Source organism: Nannobrachium achirus, assembly GCF_963921795.1.
Source record: "Nannobrachium achirus genome assembly, chromosome: 7".
NCBI lineage: Eukaryota > Metazoa > Chordata > Actinopteri > Myctophiformes > Myctophidae > Nannobrachium > Nannobrachium achirus.
In genome coordinates this window covers 13,179,967-13,199,526 of record NC_137816.1, presented here as the reverse complement: position 1 = coordinate 13,199,526, position 19,560 = coordinate 13,179,967, and the positions used below count along the sequence as shown (strand labels likewise).

General features: G+C 40.9%; 2 protein-coding genes across 2 annotated transcripts; both read right to left on the bottom strand.

Annotated features, from left to right (window-relative positions):
* Positions 1-149: 149 nt before the first annotated feature.
* On the bottom strand, positions 150-10,684 carry prc1b (protein regulator of cytokinesis 1b; the record flags this gene model as incomplete). The annotated part of the gene is made up of 14 exons (XM_080730060.1): positions 150-221; positions 961-1,143; positions 1,858-1,968; positions 2,060-2,206; positions 2,331-2,426; positions 3,212-3,348; positions 3,436-3,583; positions 5,262-5,411; positions 5,600-5,770; positions 6,210-6,443; positions 8,698-8,820; positions 9,428-9,560; positions 9,777-9,832; positions 10,601-10,684. The coding sequence occupies 14 exons, from the start codon at positions 10,682-10,684 to the stop codon at positions 150-152; spliced, it is 1,845 nt and encodes a 614-aa protein (XP_080586186.1).
* On the bottom strand, positions 10,540-19,504 carry vps33b (VPS33B late endosome and lysosome associated). Its single transcript, XM_080730777.1, has 24 exons — positions 19,476-19,504; positions 18,987-19,161; positions 18,128-18,208; positions 17,978-18,039; positions 17,846-17,895; positions 17,661-17,728; positions 16,852-16,897; positions 16,665-16,759; positions 15,306-15,410; positions 15,000-15,090; positions 14,835-14,912; positions 14,550-14,623; positions 14,362-14,448; positions 14,020-14,110; positions 13,865-13,939; positions 13,448-13,512; positions 13,279-13,333; positions 13,145-13,191; positions 12,713-12,845; positions 12,041-12,114; positions 11,457-11,558; positions 11,221-11,296; positions 11,018-11,125; positions 10,540-10,801 (listed from the first exon to the last, which is right to left on the bottom strand). The coding sequence occupies exons 2-24, from the start codon at positions 19,080-19,082 to the stop codon at positions 10,722-10,724; spliced, it is 1,839 nt and encodes a 612-aa protein (XP_080586903.1). The 5' UTR covers positions 19,083-19,161; positions 19,476-19,504; the 3' UTR covers positions 10,540-10,721.
* Positions 19,505-19,560: the final 56 nt, after the last annotated feature.

Genomic DNA, 19,560 nt, shown 5'->3' with positions numbered 1-19,560 from the left:
CACCAATCGTAGTAGTGAATTCAAACGCATTAACACACCATTACTAAGGTTGTGAACACGTTGAGGAACCAAGAGAAGGAGATGACCTTGGGCTTACTTTTGTTAAAAGTCCTTCATAAAAATAGATTCGATTGGGTCGCTAATCGGAATCAATGGTCACTAATGGTGGAGTTCAGGACAGCTGGCTTGCTGTTGGTGCTAGCGGCCTTTGAAAAGTCTCGCTGTGAAAAGAAGAGACAAAAGTCACGTCACTGAAAGAACAAACAGGAGCTACCATATCAACCTGTAACTTGCTGTAAGTATGCAGAGAATGCATCTAATAGCAAATGAAGGTGCATGTTAGGGAGTACTAGTCAGTCTTTAAGGATTAAGGAAGAAAAAAAAAACAGCAGCACACAGCCTGGCCTAATAAACCTAACACATTCATCTTGAGTGACTTTAAATAATGAATTATTAGCATGCAACAGGATTAACTGGTGTTAGTGAGCATCACACAACACACACCTTGACTGAACTGATGTTGACCAAGTCCTAAAACATAAACCAATTTATGTCATTAGCCTCTTATATACAGGTAATTATATCATCAACAAAAACACAAAAAAAAAAAAAAACACTAAAACCTGTGTGGCTGCCTGCATAGGACTTAAAGCTGTATTATGTAATTTGTTTCGTGAATACATTTTTATTTTGTCCAATCTGTATGGTAGACTCTCGCACAGATTTGAAATAAAAATGTAATCTGTGTCTAATTTGATACCTTCTTACACAATCCCGTTTGACACAAATTTAGACCTGAAGGTCAAAATAAATTTGAGAGCCAAATTAAGTGCCATTTAGCTCAGTGGTAAAACGTTCAGCACTTATAGGTGACACAGGTTTAAATCCAGGGTAGAATAGGACATTTACATAGTGCAGCTTTAAGATCAGTAAATTGAAGGAAATAGAAGACAAAATTACCAAGAATTCGGAATATGTGCTGGCAACAGACGTTACGCTGAAGTTACACTGTGGACTAGCAGGGGTCATCAACGCACCGCTTATTGGAGTTCCTCTGGCCTGGCCCATGTTCTCCTTGTTGCTTCCATGTAGGCCTTGGTGTGGTGGAGGTTTAGCCCGGGCAGGTGTCCGTACTGATGGATTCTGGATAATGCACATCAGAAGAGACAAGGAAGATTAAAATGCGACCAGTGTATGGTGACCACTATTGATTAATCAGCATTTCTTGGTTGTAATGGTCTTACTGATGGAAAGTTACTAACTGCTTTGGACAGAAAGTCAGCAATTCTTTAAAGTCCACATTAAGTAGCCTTGGGAGCATAAGGCCCAATGGCCCATAGGAACCCATCTCCCGTTCCTGTACCATGAGGGCCATGATGTACAAGTACACCCGCTGTATCTTGCAGAGGGACTTACCAACCCAAACCCAACCTTTCTTTTAGCATTGAGGCATTGGGTACCATTTTTATAGACTTTGGTATACCAGTACCTTTTATTTTTAATAGTCTTTGCTTAAGTCCACATTACTCCTGTAAAAACATTAAAGATCAGCAGTGCACGCATCAGAATTGACAGGGGATTATAAAGAAGACCAACCTTATTTGCAGAGGGAGGTGAGCGACAGACAGCAACCCCAAAGGCAGAACGCATGGTGGTGCTGTTAGAGGCGATACTAGTGACGCTGGAGGTAGCATTAAGCTGTTAAGATTGTGATGATAGGGAAGGTGGTTAGTGATTGAAAACAGCCAAAATTAACTTCAATTATCCAGGTAGGCATATATTAAAAGAAAGGGTAAAGAGGCTAGGATTTTTGCCATTTCTACTAAGCCATAACAAATAAGTGAAGTTTTCCCTCACCTTCCGTGTTTTATTGGGGGTAGTGCCGCCAAGCAGTCTCCTTTTGGTCGGCGTTGGCTTCATGGTTCCGTAGAGCATCTCGACCTCAGTCTGTTTGTTTTTCTTAAGTTGCTGTCAGGATTCATGAGAGAGACTGTTACCACATTTTTAAAGGTTAATATACAACAAATGGGGATTTAAGCAAGAATCACATCTTTCTCACCCGCTCCAGCTTCTCGTTTTCTTTTTCTATGCGGTAGAGCTCCCACTGTTCTGCCACGTACTGGAGAAACATCTGCCCGTTCACCAGGAATTCACGCCCCTGCGTGCTTTCCCAGGCATCGATCTCCGCTTTCAGTTTTTTCTCAAGCTGAAAGAAATGGCAAAAATAAAGACCACATTTGTGTATTGTTGTCAGGCATTCGTTTGTGTGTGCGCATTTCTTTGCAATATACAGCTTCGTTTTTGCCGTTATTCGTGTGACCTGATCTCACCTTGGGCAGGCTTTTATGCAATTCTGTCCTCTGTTTCTCCTCTTTGAGCAGATTCCCTCCTCGGTTGTTAAATCTCGCCGGATCAGTGGCTTTTTTCTGAAAGGGACAAACATGACTCCAGTATTACACCAGCTCTTGATATAGCATCTTGACTTGAATGTGAGCATGACGGCCTATTAAATACATAGGCTTGTCAAGCTCTGGGCCACAGCATTAAGAGTTCTCCTCCTTCGACTGAATCAGCGAGTGCATAATGCAACTAGATACGCTAGATGTCAGCTGACACAGTAGACCATGACTTCTTTTATTCTTTGCTGAACAACGTCAAACAGGTGAGAAACTAATGCTACCCCCACACCATGTATATCTTTCACTTGTCTGTTTAAGCAGTTTGTAACTATATCCCAGGTTATTATACTAGCACTCTAACCTAACGTGGACCAGTTTGTGTAGGCAGATGGGCAGGGAGTCTCTGGCCAATAGCATGTCTTCTCCTCCCCCCACCCCCCTCTGCTCCTCTGCTCAGCGCAGAGAACGCTGCTGCGTCATGACGTCAACACATTCGGTGCAACGCTCTTTGCACTCTGATTGGTTAGGAAAATTCTACACTTCCTCCAACAGTGATCATAACACGATCGCCCAGGCTTCTTTTTCTTCCTATCGCCAAAAGAAGCCTGGGTTTCCGAGGCTATTATACTAGAGGACTACTCGCAATGCATAGAGGTAGGCAAGAACACATCGTGCATGTGCCTGCCTTCCATAATTTGCGTTGACACTTGACAGGCCCAGGTTTACGTATATCCTGTTGCAACTTTGGATGGGGTCCTGTAGTTTCACTCCATCTCTATCCCCCCCCATCCACAACTATTAAGAATACACACCTCCAGCTCCAGGAAGAGTCTCCAGTTGTCCTGCCACTGGTGAACACCTTCAAACAGCCCTTTGTGGTCTTCATAGTGCCGTTTTAGACGTTGGAGCTCAGCATCATGCATTCCCAGTAGCTCCTCCGTAAAGTCCTCTGAAATAAATAATACAGAGCAGGTGCTTTAGTACCTTGTGTTGTGATTTATGAAAGTATGAATCAAAAGTCAAGGATCACACTCACCGCTAAAATATGGTATGAAGGCCTGCCGCTGCTCGGTGCTAAAGAAGCACTTTTCCCACAATATGGCTACCTCAGAGCGTATTGCGTCTGTAACACTACGGATGTTTAGTAGTTTGAGTTCCTCCAGACGCTCAACCTCAGTTTGTAACTGAAAAGAAAAATTGACAAAAAATGGGCAACGAGCAGAAGATGCCAATGCCATCTGGCTGTATGCACATTAGTAATCAAATACTTTTGTAGATTTCAGACTTGGAAATAAAATTTGGATTGCACAGAGATTAAAGCAAAATTAAATGAGAAATTTTACGAATGACGTTTTGTCATTTTAAACCCTTTAGGCCTAACCTATAGTTAGGCCCAAATCAGAAAATAGCCTACAAAAACAAATATGTTGATACATACTGTACATGTACTGTAAGCCCCTCCCATACACTAAAATGTGTACCCGGCCTGAATGGGTATTCTTCACATAGCTTCCTAAACAATACTTCAACTGCACTTTGGCATTATCATTCTAAATCTATATTCCTGCTGTTGTACATACAGCCAAACAAACAGTTGAATAAATCGTAAATTGAGCAGCAGTATTAAAATGTACAAGCCAAGAGAAAGACATGCAGGCCTTTATGGAATCCAGTCAGCACTGAAATCATGTCTAGTCTTCTGAACACAAATAGAATATGAAACAAGTTTTTAATGTGTTTTTTTCTCCATCTAGCGTGAGTGCTGAAAAGAATTCTGACTGAGCCTCTTGCAGGCATTGACACTAAGGCTTGCCCACCTGCCCCCGGCAGGTAGATAAAACCTGGGGGCAGGTGAAGTTTGCTTTCAGGTTACCCGACAGGGCAAGTGCTCATTTGAGAGGGGACGCAACCGTCTAAACACAACAAGAGATATCTGTCTAAACACCTGAACGTGGCCAGCATGCTCTGTCTTCTGGTCTGCGGAATGTAAAATAAGAGCACTATTTACCTATAATGTGCCGTTTTTACTGTTGCTACACTTAAAAATTAGTGCTGTTCGAGTTAACTAAATTAATCGCGATTAACTCACCGTTATGTTAATCGCGATTAATTATTTTAATCGCAATTAATCGCATATTTATATATTATAGCCATTTGGCCTTTAGACACTGTTTCTCAACATTATTATCTCAACTATTATTTGGGGAGGTCTCCAGGTGATTAGCTTAATGTGCAGATCCTTATACCCATCAGCTGCAGTCCGTTTAATGCAATACCATTATGATTTATTTGGGTTTTTAATTGATTTTGAATAAAAGATTAAGATACTTTCGCATAAAGCCAGCATATTTTTCCACTCCCAAGTTAATTGGGCCACGAAAGACTTGAAAGATATCCCTCTAAGTAACATTGTGAACTGATAAAAGCTGATAACTTATTTGCGATTAATCGCGCGATTAACTAGCTAAATCATGCGATTAATCGCGATTAAAATATTTAATCGTTGGACAGCACTATTAAAAATATAAAATAACAAGTGTGAAACCATAGACATATTCGATCATAGCTATGTACGTATTTGGTATTTGGATTTGTAAGTATTGAGGTACAATATGAACCTTTTATCGCCCAGCCCCAGAAAGTAAAGAAATAAGTGTTAAATTGAACGGTAATTAAAATCGTACCTACCGGTATTCTATAATGGACAATTTACTTTTCGGGCAAGTGGGCATAACCTTTGGGCAAGTAGAACATGATCTGTACTTGCCCGACGGGCAAGTGCCTCTGAGACCTTAGTGTCAACCCCTGCTCTTGGACTCAGGTAATCTTACCCTTGCTTGTACTAAAAGGGTTTTTACTTACCGCCTCTAGGTTCTTCCTCTTGGATGTGACCATGTGCTCCGAGAAGGCCTGCCTCTCCTCCTGGGGAACCTGCAGTCTGTCCCACAGTCTCTGGATCCTCTCTCTGTGAGCCTCACACAAAGCTTCGTTCTCTGCCTTCCGTCCTTCTAGCTGCAGTATTGTCACAGGAAACACCAGCTTCAGTTAGCACGCTACACATAGCGTCAGAATTATTTAATCCCTCAACACAACGTCCATCGTTAAGGGACATTGCTCCAATTTGTCACACCTTTCATAAAAACAGTTTGCAAATGGAGGCGACACCATTGTTCCGTTTCATGGGTTTCAAAATATCACACCTGACAAATCAGTAGTTTGAGTGATCTGATGTTTTCTCTGGACAGGCAGATGGCATCCTCGTCCTCGCCAACAACGTCCTTCTCAAACGTCGTCTCGGGAAGATGGTCCAAGTCCCCCATTAGCAGGATGACCTGATTCCTGAGATCTCCAAACTCTTCATGCCTTCGTTCCTGAACAAACAAAAAGCATGTTGCTGTGTAATCAAACATGCCTAACAACCAACATCTGGATATGAAGAAAAACATGCTTCTTTTTTGTTGTCTTAATTATAGTATTTTCAGATCCACCACAACAAATTCAGTCACGAAGAGTTCAGTTTCTTTTCTTCTGCATTACAATTCGAAATGTGAAACTTTTAACATTAATTGCAAAGGGTTAAATATTCAAACATTTTCTTTCTTCACACATTTAGGAAAATTCACCTCCTTCCAGCCAATCAGGTAAACAGTCATTATCACACTGCTTCCTTGACAAGTCAATGGGCCATGTACACAACACCACCAATATGGTCCTTTTCTTACTTAAATTATAAAGCTCAATTTATGCTGTCATAATGCGTCACTTGCCGAACACTTTCTCTCAACATGGCAAATTCAGGCCAACTCTCACCTTCTCTGCTGTCTGGCTTGCGATGTGTTCACGAAAGGCTTCAAGTTGCTCCAGAGAGGGAACAGAGGCCTTGTCGATGCTGTATGGCTCTGAACACAGGATGTCACACAGCTCATGGTCCGCCTCTAGCAAGGCTTTCAGCTGCTGCAACCTCTGATTCCGCTCCTTCACCAGCACCTCCGCCCTCGTACGGAGGTCCCTCTCTTTCTGGAGAATTGTCATCCCCTCCTGGTTCTGTAGAGATAGATAGAAATTAACAAAAACTCACACCAACGGTATAATTGTGCACGTATGTTATCTTCATTATTTATATACTAGTCAGTATCTCCTCAATATTTTGGCGCGCTTCATCTCTTAAACGCTTACACCTTTCAACACCATTCAAATTTTTATGTGTTCAGCTTACTGAGGACAAGTGTGCTTGTATTTTTGGTTTTGAAATGTTTTGTAGTATAAATATAAAAAAATAAAAATGTTTAACTTTAAGCACCCAATGCATTTCCAATGGGTTTAGTGAGTGGGGACAGAGTGGAGAGAAGGATAATAGACCCATGTTTATGTTAAGGCGCTGTGGCTGCAGTGTTCACACTTCAGATATGCTATCTATATCATTGCGTTCACACAGGTCTGCTCTCTGATTTGATCCAAATGTCTAAGCTGTGTGATGTATAAAACTATAGTTATAGTTAAAACTATAAATAAATGTCCCTCTCCACTCTACTGATTACACAGCTGTGATCAAGAATCAAGTCCGGGCGATGGGATGTAAATCCCATAGCCATATATCCTAGAGCCCGCAGGGACAGTCAGCCATATTAGTGGTTGTTGTTGGTTGTCAGGGAGATATCAAAACCAATGCATTTCCAAGTCAGATCCACAAACACAATAAAAGCCATGCTCCACTCCTCAGTCTGGAGTGGCCACATAGAAGAACGCCTTGGTTATAGACATAGTGGAGGACATATGTGATCTGGGATTGTTAGCCTACAGTATATGCACTCAATATACTCCACTACAGTTGGAGTCCATTTGACAGTTGCTGGTTCCCAAACACAGAATCAAAAATGTAGATCTAGAACACATAGAATATGTACAGTACAGTAAGGTTCAGTAGAGTAAAGTAAAAGTACAGTAAGGTTCAGTAGAGTACAGTAAAGTACAGTAAGGTACAGAAAGGTACAGTACAGAAAGGTACAGTAGAGTACAGTACAGTAAGGTACAGTAAAGTACAATACAGTACAGTAAGGTACAGTAGAGTACAGTAAAGTACAGTAAAGTAGAATAAAGTACAGTAAGGTACAGTGGAGTACAGTAGAGTACAGTAAAGTACAGTATAGTAAGGTACAGTAGAGTACAGTACAGTAAGGTACAGTACGGTACAGTAGAGTACAGTATAGTATAGTACAGTAAGGTACAGTACAGTACAGTAAGGTACAGTAGAGTACAGTACAGTACGGTACAGTAGAGTACAGTAAGTTACAGTAGAATACAGTAAAGTACAGTACAGTAGAGTACAGTAAAGTACAGTAAGTTACAGTACAGTACAGTACAGTACAGTACGGTGCAGTACAGTATAGTAAGGTACAGTACAATACTGTAAGGTACTGTACCTTACAGTACCTTAAAGTATCCTATTTGTTGGGTTGGAATCGAGCCCACACTGTTTCGAAGGAACAGTATTTCTAGTTAAAGATGGTATTTGCAATCAGCCAGTGATGTAGGCCAGGGGTATCCAAACCTTTTTCAAAGGGGGCCACATTAGAAAATATTAAAAACACCCAAGGGCTGACTACTACATCTCCTGACAAAATGTACTTTCGGTCAGACCATAACCAAGTCACATACATATGCACAGCAATTTAAATATTTTATTTAACTAATGCTCAAGTCAGGTGTGTGTTCTAAACAACACAAATAACTTACATATTACCAAATGTAACCATGGTGTGTAAGGTAAAAGAGACAACAGGGAACAAGGAATCCTGACAAATTATACTTTGAAATATTCTTGTTTGACGGTGCTGGTAGCCGTTTATAATACAATTTAGGAATACTAGACACAAAAATAACCATTTAGCCAGAAAATATATTTCATGAGTAACCCAGAGCTGCATATGCTATTTTAAGAATAGAGTGGCTGAAACCTGAGATGGAATTAAGCATCTGCTTACAGAAACCAGCGTCTATCAACAACAGGTTATTCTAGTCCTGCTGGAGCACATACCACAATGTCCTTCCAACAGCTGACCCTGGTTAGAATCCGACTTGATGCACTTTTCTGGATGTTGCCCTGGCCTATGCCATAGGGTAAAAGTGCCATAGGGCCCGTCACTGGTTTCCCAAACCCATGTTTGGGTCGGGGATCTGAATCTTTGTGGGTCCGGAGTATAAAATCCATTTTTGTGTCTTCCATTTAAAAATATGTTAAATCTGTTTCACTGTCATATGAAAATAGAAGTGCCAAAAAAAGAAGAAAAGTCTTGCTTACTTCAACCATAGGTAACTCAAGTTCCATACAGAGTTTGGACAACACATGCCGGCATTTTTCGATACTGTCAAAGAGTCTCTTCTTCAGGGCCTCTTCTTCGGTAATCATGTCGTCCAGTAAATCCTGTTTGGAATAGAAATGATAATGGAATAGAAATTATAATCAATCAGTAGGGGAGAACCAATTTGAGTCTAGAGAAGGTATATAAAAAAAATAAGTACTTCAGCCTTTACATTTGGAGTTGTGTCAGTACTAGTAGCTGTATCTTATGTCATGCTTAAAGACACTAGGCTAAAAGCCATGAAAGCCCTGGTGGTTTTTCACTAAATCTAAAGCATGTTTTCATTTTTTCTTTTCTTTCTTTTTACCAAAATTAGGTTTTCAGCACCCACTGAAACAACCAAGTTCACTCAGGACACACAAAAGGGTGTTTTCATGGTGTACAGTCACAAGCCTCTAACTGTTGCTTTTTGTAGAGTGAGTCTTTAAATCAACTTTGCAAAGCCCTTTCCTGTCTTGTCTGAAATAAACAGCACCCATCATGTAAAACAAACAACTTGCAACTTTACCACAGTAAAACCTCCAGCGTTCATTTATCCACCTGTAACTTTTAGAGTGTACAAATTGGACCTGGATCCATTTGGTTACATTTATTTTGTACACTCAAGACTTTAAATAAATACGCAGGCAGTGTGTTTAATGTAGTAAGTAGTGTGGGGATGTCTCTCACCTGAACGTGCTTTTTTACTGTATTTGTCCTCTCCAGTCTCTGGTCCTCTGGGATTCCTATTTCCTCCCATATGTCCCTCAGTTTATACAGGGCTTTATTCATGCAGGCCACAGACTCTGCTGCGACCACCTCACTAGAAATAGTCAAGGACAGAGCATTAAGACACAGGCCTTGTCGCAAGCAACACAGATGCTATAATAAATGCTAAAAGTAGTAGCTAACTGCTACCTAACGGCGGTTAGCCAACTCCCAGACGCGGTTTAATATTACATCTAATTTAAAATCCCACGCTACTTTTTAAATAACTGAGCCGAAAACAACGCACGGCAAACTAATTGCGTTATATTACCTCTTCCTCATGATGGAGTCCCAGTATTCCTCAGATTTAGATGTATAACCGTACAACTATCTCAATAACAACACTGGTGGCTTTCAACAGCTTCTTCTCTCTCCGTCCGTTTCCAATCCAAACCAGGCAAGGCAAGAAACACATTTCAAAATACGCACTCTGAACCAGACTTTTATCCGATTGGCTTACGTGCACAGACTCAAACGTGCGTAGGCCGTAGATTGGCTGGTTTCATCAGCGTCAACGTTGATTGGCTGGTTTTCTGTGTGCGAGAAGACTGAGATGGGCGTTGACCGTTGGGAGTTTCCGCCTGTGCTGAACAGAAACCCCAGCGCCCCTCCCCTCCCGATAATCCTCCACTCACAAAAGCGAGCACTGTGTGCACTGGACGCCTCGCCTGTGCACGCCCTTCGGTTTTATCATTCATAAACAAAATTAATGTTCTGACCTTACAGTCTATGGTTCTGATCTAATATAGTCTGACACTTGAAGGAGAAAGCGCTGTTTGGTTCATATCTTTATCTTTAGTGCAGAGACTGCAGAGTGCAGACAACAACCATGGCAAAATGTGTAGTTTCTTCATCAGGGTCTTATGACAGCCTAATGTTATCCACGGGATAATATGATTTTCTCTCACAAGTCAATAGTCCAAGTTTTTGACTACAGACTAAGTACAGAAGAAAAAAAAACAGAAACATGCTAAAACATTTATTTAAAACATTTATTCATTTTGTTTGTACATCATATACTTTATGAAGCACTGTTGTACACATGTATATGCTCTCATCAAGAGAAGAAAAAAATTGCATTTTATAACTAAATGCCTGAGGCCACTTGACAAAGTGTGGCAGCAGGAATGTTTCAGAACTGGAGAAGTGCAGATGTCTTGCAAAACTTTGTCCATACATGAGAGTGTCCTGAACAGTTGAGATGGAAAGAACGGGACTACACGTGGTTGTCCAACATTGCGTCTAAAAGTCTTGCACTGTTTGTGATTGCAGTGGTTACCACAATGAATTTATAACCTAGAGAGAAAAATAAGAGTGATTAAAAGTGCTAGAAGATAGAGAAAACAATACAACTAGTTGCTCACAGGAAGAACAAGTAAAGTACAGTTACTTCCCAGAAGTTCCCACCTTGACCTTTGTATAAAAATGTCTCATTACAATTAGTATCCCTTAATCTAAATGTTTAATCTAATCATAAGTGTTACCGCCAACAATCTTGAGTTACATTTGTACCTTTCTCTCTTCCAAGGAAACGTAATGCTGAAATCTCAGAGAAGGTGCAGCCACCAAGAAACATGACCAGGATGATTCGTTGTGAATCATTCTTAGCTCCATTGCTGCCTGATGGGGGGAAAAGGTGCATCACAGAATCTTCAACACTCATCATCAAAACAAAATTAAATTTGACTTCATTATAGTGAGCGTTATTGTCGAACCTGTGACTGCAAACTCATGCCCATTGAGCATCCTGGTGACTTCTTCAAGTCCTGTCCAACCATCTCGCTCCAGCACCTACAGTATAGATCAGACACAACACAGAAGAAACACTAGATTTGCAATGGCACCAATTATCTTCCATATTTCATTTTTCAACTTGTGTCCCCTTCTTAATGAACAATGTAATTGGGGTCTGTGTGTTTAATTTCTGTTGCATTCATGTCTTATTACCCACCTGTTCGACGAGTTTACAGCTTAGAGGGATATAGGCACCGCTAAAGATGTAGGCCATGTCTCTTGGGACACGGAGATCATATTCCTCATCTGACTTTGGCACCTGTATGAAAAGTGACGACAGCATCCATCCATAAACACAATGGAATTGATGTCTGTCTGTCCCCTGCATATCTCGAGAACTGTTCGACCGATTGACTTCAAACTTGGTGTAACTTAGCCTCGTACCCGCCCTCTTCCGGAAACCATTTCATTTACTGGATTACGGAAGTTGGTCGTTTACTAGGCTAGGTGTAACTGAGGTCCAGAGGGTGATGTGCAGAGAGGGAAGTGGGCGGTTGTCCATAAATATCTATAAATGCACAAATCTGGCTACAGTAATTACCATCTTAAATATGATGTTACAATACTGTTATTCCCCTCCCAATCAGCTCCACGCTGATTGGTTTTCCTTACAATCCATTAGAGTGGCATTCATGGTAAAGTGATTTTGAATGAGAATGTGCAACTTTCCACCGCTGAACACAAGTTAGGTGAAATATCTATGGTTTTTAAAAAAAATAGCAATGTTCAAGGATTGCTTACCAGGTTGAGTCTTCTACTCAATGCTCTGAAATTACTCTTCTTTGCCAAAGAAGAGAAGGCATCAGTCAACTTTCCTAAAGGAAAAAAGAAAAAGTTGGGGGTCAGGAATATAACCTGCATTTTGTGAATCGTTATAAAACATCTAATCTATTCAGATTGGTGTTATGGAAGTAGTAGTCTCGCGAGGCCAGACTGTTGCCTCCGCGATTTTGGCAAATGCTCCCAGCATACAGTCTGGCAAAGGGAAATAGAAACGATGAGTGCGAGATAAAGCGGATGTGACGCAACCGCTCCCTTGGTGCAGTAAATAACATGTCCTACTGGAAGCATTATGTCTCCTTTCAATATTTCTGGGGGGGTTATTTCGTCTTTCTCTGGTGTTATTGGTGTTACCTCCATGATGTTTTCAAACGTTTTCTTAAACTATACACCCATAACAAGAATAGGCCGCTCGAATTACTTAGTCTGAGCTATTGTGTTTCTGTTATGTTTCCAATGGGACTACAGTTCCGTGCAGCACTGGCTACTTCCGATACTCGCCGTTCGGGAGCTGCCGTTCCAGACTCTATATAGCATTCAGAGATTGTGGAATAGTTGTCTGGCTACGCGAGACTATGGAAGTAGAGGAGAAGAAAGGAAGTTGGTCAGCATAATAAAAACAAGCTGTTTCACCTCCAGTCCTGTCATTGACCATTTTGCCCACTTTGCTCTCCATAAGAGTCTGTGTCTCCCCTGGCTGTTGCTCCACCAGCAATCCTAACTGCTTCAGGTTGTCAAATGTGAGAAGATGTTCCACTCCGTAGCTCTGATAGGGCCAAACAAACCAGACAGAACAGACTAAACTTGTGACATCAACACCACAGGCTTATTATAGAAATACACTTTTACATCCTTAGCGCCCAATATCTTTATTCGGTAGCAGTAATCACTACATTTCATATATTTCAGCCAACCTTATCTGTATCACGGAAGCATAAAAAAAGCTAATCTGAGATTGTATGATCAGACAGCAAAACACCATAATGTTCAACGATCAACACACTGAACACAGTTTATGTCACAAATTGACAGAGCATTCCTTTTAAGATATGCATTAAGGCTCACCTGTAGATATTGCGCTTTTAATGATCGGTAATCTTTTGGCAGGAGCCCTGTTAGATAAACGCAAAGTTGTTATCATTGTATGAGGCCGGATTTGTTTTACTCTGATATGAAATACTTAGATTTAAAACACTCACCATTTTCCGTGAGAGACAGGAGACAAAGGAGTCTTAGACTTTCTACATTTGAAACCTTGACAAGGGAAACAATAAATTAATGACAACATTAGAATGTTAAGGCACATTGTCACAGATTTGTACCTGTATAGTATCATGCATGTGTGTTTTATGAATAGCATTAACTTACCTGTCTATTGATGTGCTCTTCTATGGCGTTAATGCATTCACGGATTTCAAATCCTTCTAGTAAGGCTGTAGTTGTAGAAGAATACAGGATTTGTAGAACTAATCATGTAATAACAAAAACTGAAACTCACAAGTGATTTGTGTGTTACGTCCATTATACACAAATAACCCTGCATAACCCCGGCCGGCTGGTTCTCCCAGTAGCCAATTTTAATATAGGATGAAACTGGTTCATTGTTCACAGTTTCAGTGACTACTGACTATGTTGCTAAACCTCTGTAAATCAAAATACTGTTGTGTACAACAATAGACAGGAAAGACGTGTAATAGAGCAGCAATAGAAACTCGGCCTGCGGCTCCAAAAAAGAAGGTTCTACAACATAACAATATGGTGTTGCATTTAATAAGGCAATCTTACCGTGTTCTGTCTTCAACAGTTCCTGAAAGTCCTGCTTTGTTTTCTTCTTCATCATTGATTCACTGGCACCAATATCTGAAAAATAATGTGACTTTTGGTGATTCATCAATACTGGCACAATAAAAAAAAACAACCAATAAGAATATAAGACCTACGCAAACTGAGGAGCCGATGTTCTTGTTTCAACCCTTTCAGTTCATCTGAAACAAAGGTCTTCATCTGTTTAATGTCCATCCCACGGCGTTTCTGTAGAAAAAGAACAATATTGGATAGAGATTCACATGGGAACGGTCAGCCTGTGATGCTCAGTCATTTATGATCCAGCCTGATCCAAGTCCCATTGACTTACATTAATAAAATTACAATTAAATATGTGAAACAGCCAAGCTAGGTTCATTCATACAAATCGTTATCATTTCACTAGCTTTACAAGATGGAGGCCTGGCTAATATGCAAGATTATGTTAAGATGTACAGTATGTATGCTCCCACACTCACATCATAAGCAGTCTGGAGATTCTTCGCTTTTTGACTGAGAAATCCAAAGACATTGGAGAAATGCTCATTTCTGATTTCATTGAACACCTAAAAAGAGATATCATGGTTCAGAGCAGGAATTCACGTAAAATCAAAGCCTAGATGAAGAAACTTGATGAACGGCTGGCCGGTGATACCGTCTAAACTACCTTGTCTTGAGAGTTCAGCATCACTTTTATGCTTTTGTCTGAAGATGTAACATCAGGTCCAAACTCCACGCAACCTGCACACCAATTATTATTATTATCAAGGTCATCCATCCTTTTCTTGTCCAGGAGAACCAAGCTTTCTGTTTTTCTCCACACACACACACACACACACACACACACACACACACACACACACACACACACACACACACACACACACACACACACACACACACACACACACACACACACACACACACACACACACACACACGAAATACTTACCACATTTGATTCTAAATATGTCGTCCACTAGTCCTTCATAGACCACTTGTGAGCACAGAGGGGTAACAAGGTCCACATCTACAAAGTCAAGGAGAAACGGTTATGGAGGAAATAAACTAAAGGAGTGTCTGCAAAAACAAAGCATACAACAGCTTTATACAGTACCTCTGTCAATGAGAAAGACCTTTCCAATTTCAGCTTGACAGGCTTTTTGTTCGCCTTCTTCTACCTGCTCTCTCCATGATTCATATGCCATCTGGAGAAAGAGTATTAATGACAGCTAAATGTCTACTACTCAGGCTTTTGTGTGCACCCTAGACAGTTTCTATGTTGCTTGATTCAATATTTAGACTAGAGGTTTGATATTCATTTGATCAGACAAGCCCCGTCCTATACAAACCCACACGTCAACCATGTTAGATTAATTTTCGATGAGTGAGACCCTTCGCTCGTCATTGTTTCTGATCCTACCTTTGAACATCGTCCAATCCCATACACCTTAGAGAAGGGGCCATAAAGGGAGTGTAGGAGATGTAGAGCACTGCCTGCTGTCCTCACCCAGCGCTGGTCCCCATCCTAGGAAAACACATGGTTATGTGTGCTAGCTTTGAATCAGGTCACTTACACGAGCTGTTCTTTTTACAAATGTATTTTCTGGTCATTAAGTCAGTGGTTCCCAAATGGTGTGCCTTGGGTGGAAATGTACAAAACTATGCACGCACTCATTTCCCAATACAGAGTCATAGACAAATACTATACCCTAAAAATATACATTTAAACATTTTTCACACATTTTCAAAAATAGCTGAAATAGCAGATGATCAACAAACTCATAACATTGTGACGCGTTGTGAGCTTTAGACTTGCACATTTGTATGCTTTAGGCACCAAATGATTGAAACCCACTAATTTAAGCAATAACACACCAGAGGGAATGCTACAGAGTGCTGTAAGATATTGCTACTGGTATTCTGTACTGTATATCAGCACACCAGTGCCAATATTGTGTATTATCGCTGTCATACCACTGATGCATATTTATGATTCAAAAGCGTAAATAAATTAAATTGACTTTGTTAATAACAGAGGTCAGAACTGTGTCTCATTCTGATTTTCACATGGCAGTACAGACAGGAAAGTTGAGGACAGAGTGATGGGATTACATGCAAAACAGACACCAGAGCCAGATGAAAAGCAGTTACACAGTCTATGCATTAAGTGACTGAAACTAGCTGTTAAAGCAGTGTTGTTGGGGGGGCAACCCGATTGCTGAGTGGTTAGGGCGTGTACCATATTGGCTTAAATGCCTGACAGCGAGTCTGCGATTTTTATTAAATGCTGGCTAATTTTGGATCAAGAATTTCTAATTTAATCAGTAGAGCAAACACCCTGTGATTCCTGAGAGGAGGAAACTCTTCCTTGCTGTTAGACTTGTGATTGATTGATTGATTGATTGATTGATTGATTGGTTGATTGATTGAAGAATTTATTAGAAGTTTGCATAGGAAAGGTACAGTTTCATGACAGTACAAATCACTGGTACAACTACAAGGTCAACTAAAAGGAGATCCTAGTAAGCTTTTCAGCTTATTGAGACAGGAACCAGAACCCCTTTATGTATCTCATATAACATTGAAAGACAGACGGATAGAACACTTTGCATATAGGGAATTGTCAGTAACAAAAGGGGGAAAGAAATAAAAAAATATATATAACGGAAAAAATAAATGATAGTAATAAAGAGAAATAGGAGATACAGTATTTACAATGGAAAGGGGGAGGTAGGTATGGGCTTAGGCTTGATACAAAACACATCACTAGCAACATTACCAGAAAGTTGTCACGAAAGAATTCTGGGAGCTCCAGACTGATGATGTCATCATCCAGTGGCAGGAGATAGAAGGCCCACTCATCAGTGGTCACATCTACCCAAAACAAGGACAGACAAGATGAGCGTTTATATTGAAAAGCACAGCCACCATGCATCTACTCTAAATCAAGTTCCAAGATCACCTACCACCAAAGATCCCTTGCTCCTCCAACACTGCATCACACGTATAGAACTGGATTTGAGTTGAATAAGAGAACAAGGTAAAAATGTAAGCATCTGACTAATTTCCCAACACGCACGCACGGCACGCACGCACGCACTCTCACACACACACACACACACACACACACACACACACACACACACACACACACACACACACACACACACACACACACACACACACAGATGAATAGATGAATTTAAATGTTGACTTTTGTGCCATGTGCAGGCCATATGGAGATGTAGTGTATCGCAGGGGTGGGTGCACCCCTCTCATCTCTGTAGACGTTTGAGTGTTTGCAGAGACGGGAGGGGTGCACTCTCTTCTGTAAGATACTCACTTCTGTGAGATACTGTATTCTTTGTATTTAGCTGCTGGTGGAATTTGCACTGGAATGTCTGTTTTTGGTTACATGTACAGTATGTATTTGATGTGTCTGATAATCCCATATGGGATGGGTCAAATGTTGTCCAGACACGGAAATAAAATATTCATTCGCACGCACGCACACACGCACACACACACACACACACACACACACACACACACACACACACACACACACACACAAATGGTATTTGTGCCTCTGACTTTACTGAATCTTAATGTATTTTATCCACAGTGTTTAGGGCAAAGTACAAGAATTTCACTGACTGCAATGTTGCTACCAGCTGTATTGTAAGTGCTGGTGACAAAGTGAAGCCTGGCGGTATAAAAAACAACGTAAAAGAGCACCAGTAAGAAACACCAGGGGTGTCACTACTTTATGTACCTTCTGAGGGCTAAATATGATCTTGTATCTTCTGGATCGTCCAGCCGACTTGTCTGCATTAACAATATCTGGAAAAGAGAGAATGCCACAAAATAAACAAATTGAATTTAAATAATTTAACAGACAAATAGTGACAAACTGTGGATAATCAGCTTTGTGTTGAAAATGGGTTCCACTGTACTCACCACATATCCACTTCACAGTTTGTATTCTTGGGCGAATCAGGAAACAAAGCCTATGTAAACAAAATACAGCATTAACAATCACGGCAAGAATGAGACTAATATATTGAGCTATGTTGGGAACATATCACTTACTGATCAGAGTTGCTGACAATAGGTTTATGTTCCACTTTATAGAGTTTGTCAACTTCATGTTGCTGCAACAAAATAAAAAATTATTTTAAATGCAGCGTGGCTCATCTCTAGCTTACAGTAGGTGGCAAAATTGCAGTTATTAAGGTTCACCTTTAGTGTTGTAACATTTGCAATGCGATCTAGGGGGCTCATCAAGTCTGCATCAATGAACAGGTCCTTCCTTCCAGGTAGCTAAGAAACAAACATAATGAGGATGGAAGATATTTAAAATACAAACACAAGGCTCTAGTCTACTGACTCTGAGGATGGTCAACCGCAGCACATGTAATGATTAGGACCGAGCTGCCAGCCTCTACCTGCAGAGGAGTAGGCAGGGTGAAGGCCCAAAGGCTCACCAAAGACCATAGTCACAAATCACATCAGAAATGGACTGTTCACACTGCCATCATCATCCATCGGGTCTCTCTCTGCAGGCTCAGCAACAGTTTCTATCCCCCTAGTCACAAGACTTCTGAACCCTAAAAGTTATATAAACTGAACCAGATCAATGGTTTTATGGGCCGATCAGATTCTGTTGACATTTTATTGTATTCTTCCTGTATTATACTGCAATTTAGAACAAATTATGTGTGTGTGTGTGTGTGTGTGTGTGTGTACATATGGTATGGTGTACAATGGTATATAGAAATGTAGAGTAGGCTACTACCCTCTGATAGTAACAGAAAAACCCCAGGCACTGCTAACTCTTTCCAAAATCAAAAGGGACATCTAGGGGTACTATTTGGTGCCTTTGGTACGTTATACTGGTTGCCAATTTTGTCCTCATACAGGTTGACAATGTTGTCCTTGATGATGAAGACACATTTGGAACAATGTTGTTCCCACCGAGGATCTGTGCTCTCTAGATGTTTCTTACTCTTGTGTGAAGAAGCAGATTACCCCTGGTGGTATTTCATGAGACACAGCCCGTGACAGCTATAGGTATGTGAGGTGGTAACGTAGTGCGCACCTGTTCTAGCAGGTAAATGAGCTGGTCCCTGACCAGTCTCTTGAGCAAGGAGAAATCAGGGAGCTCAGGGGAGTCCCTCCTGACACTGTGAGCCATTGTGACTCAGTCAGCTGATGGAGAGAGAGGTGGAGTAGAGTGCTGCCTGCAGGTTCTTCCCCAAATGACAACACCCCCCCTGCAAAACACAGTGAACAAAACGACTGAATTTCAGGGCACAGTTTTAAAAAGTGAGAAATGTGCACTTAATGTTACTGCAGAGTGCTAGTCTGTTCCCCTTTGGCAACGACGTGTCAGTCATCTTAAGCTAGGTCATGTTAACGTAGCATAATGTGTGGGATAAAAATGAAACCTGTAGGCTACCATGTTTGTCCACAAAGTATTCAGGTTTCTAATGCATCCTGGACTAAGTATATATACAGATACACACTGACATTCGGCAATAACGAGACGAAACAACAACACTGTATTAAATAATGACCAGGCACTTACTTCCGTGGTTAGCTGTGGGGCTGTGGTCATCAACAATGCTTAGCTTGTTTTCCCCCGGACCCAGTTCAGGGACGTACCAGTGTGG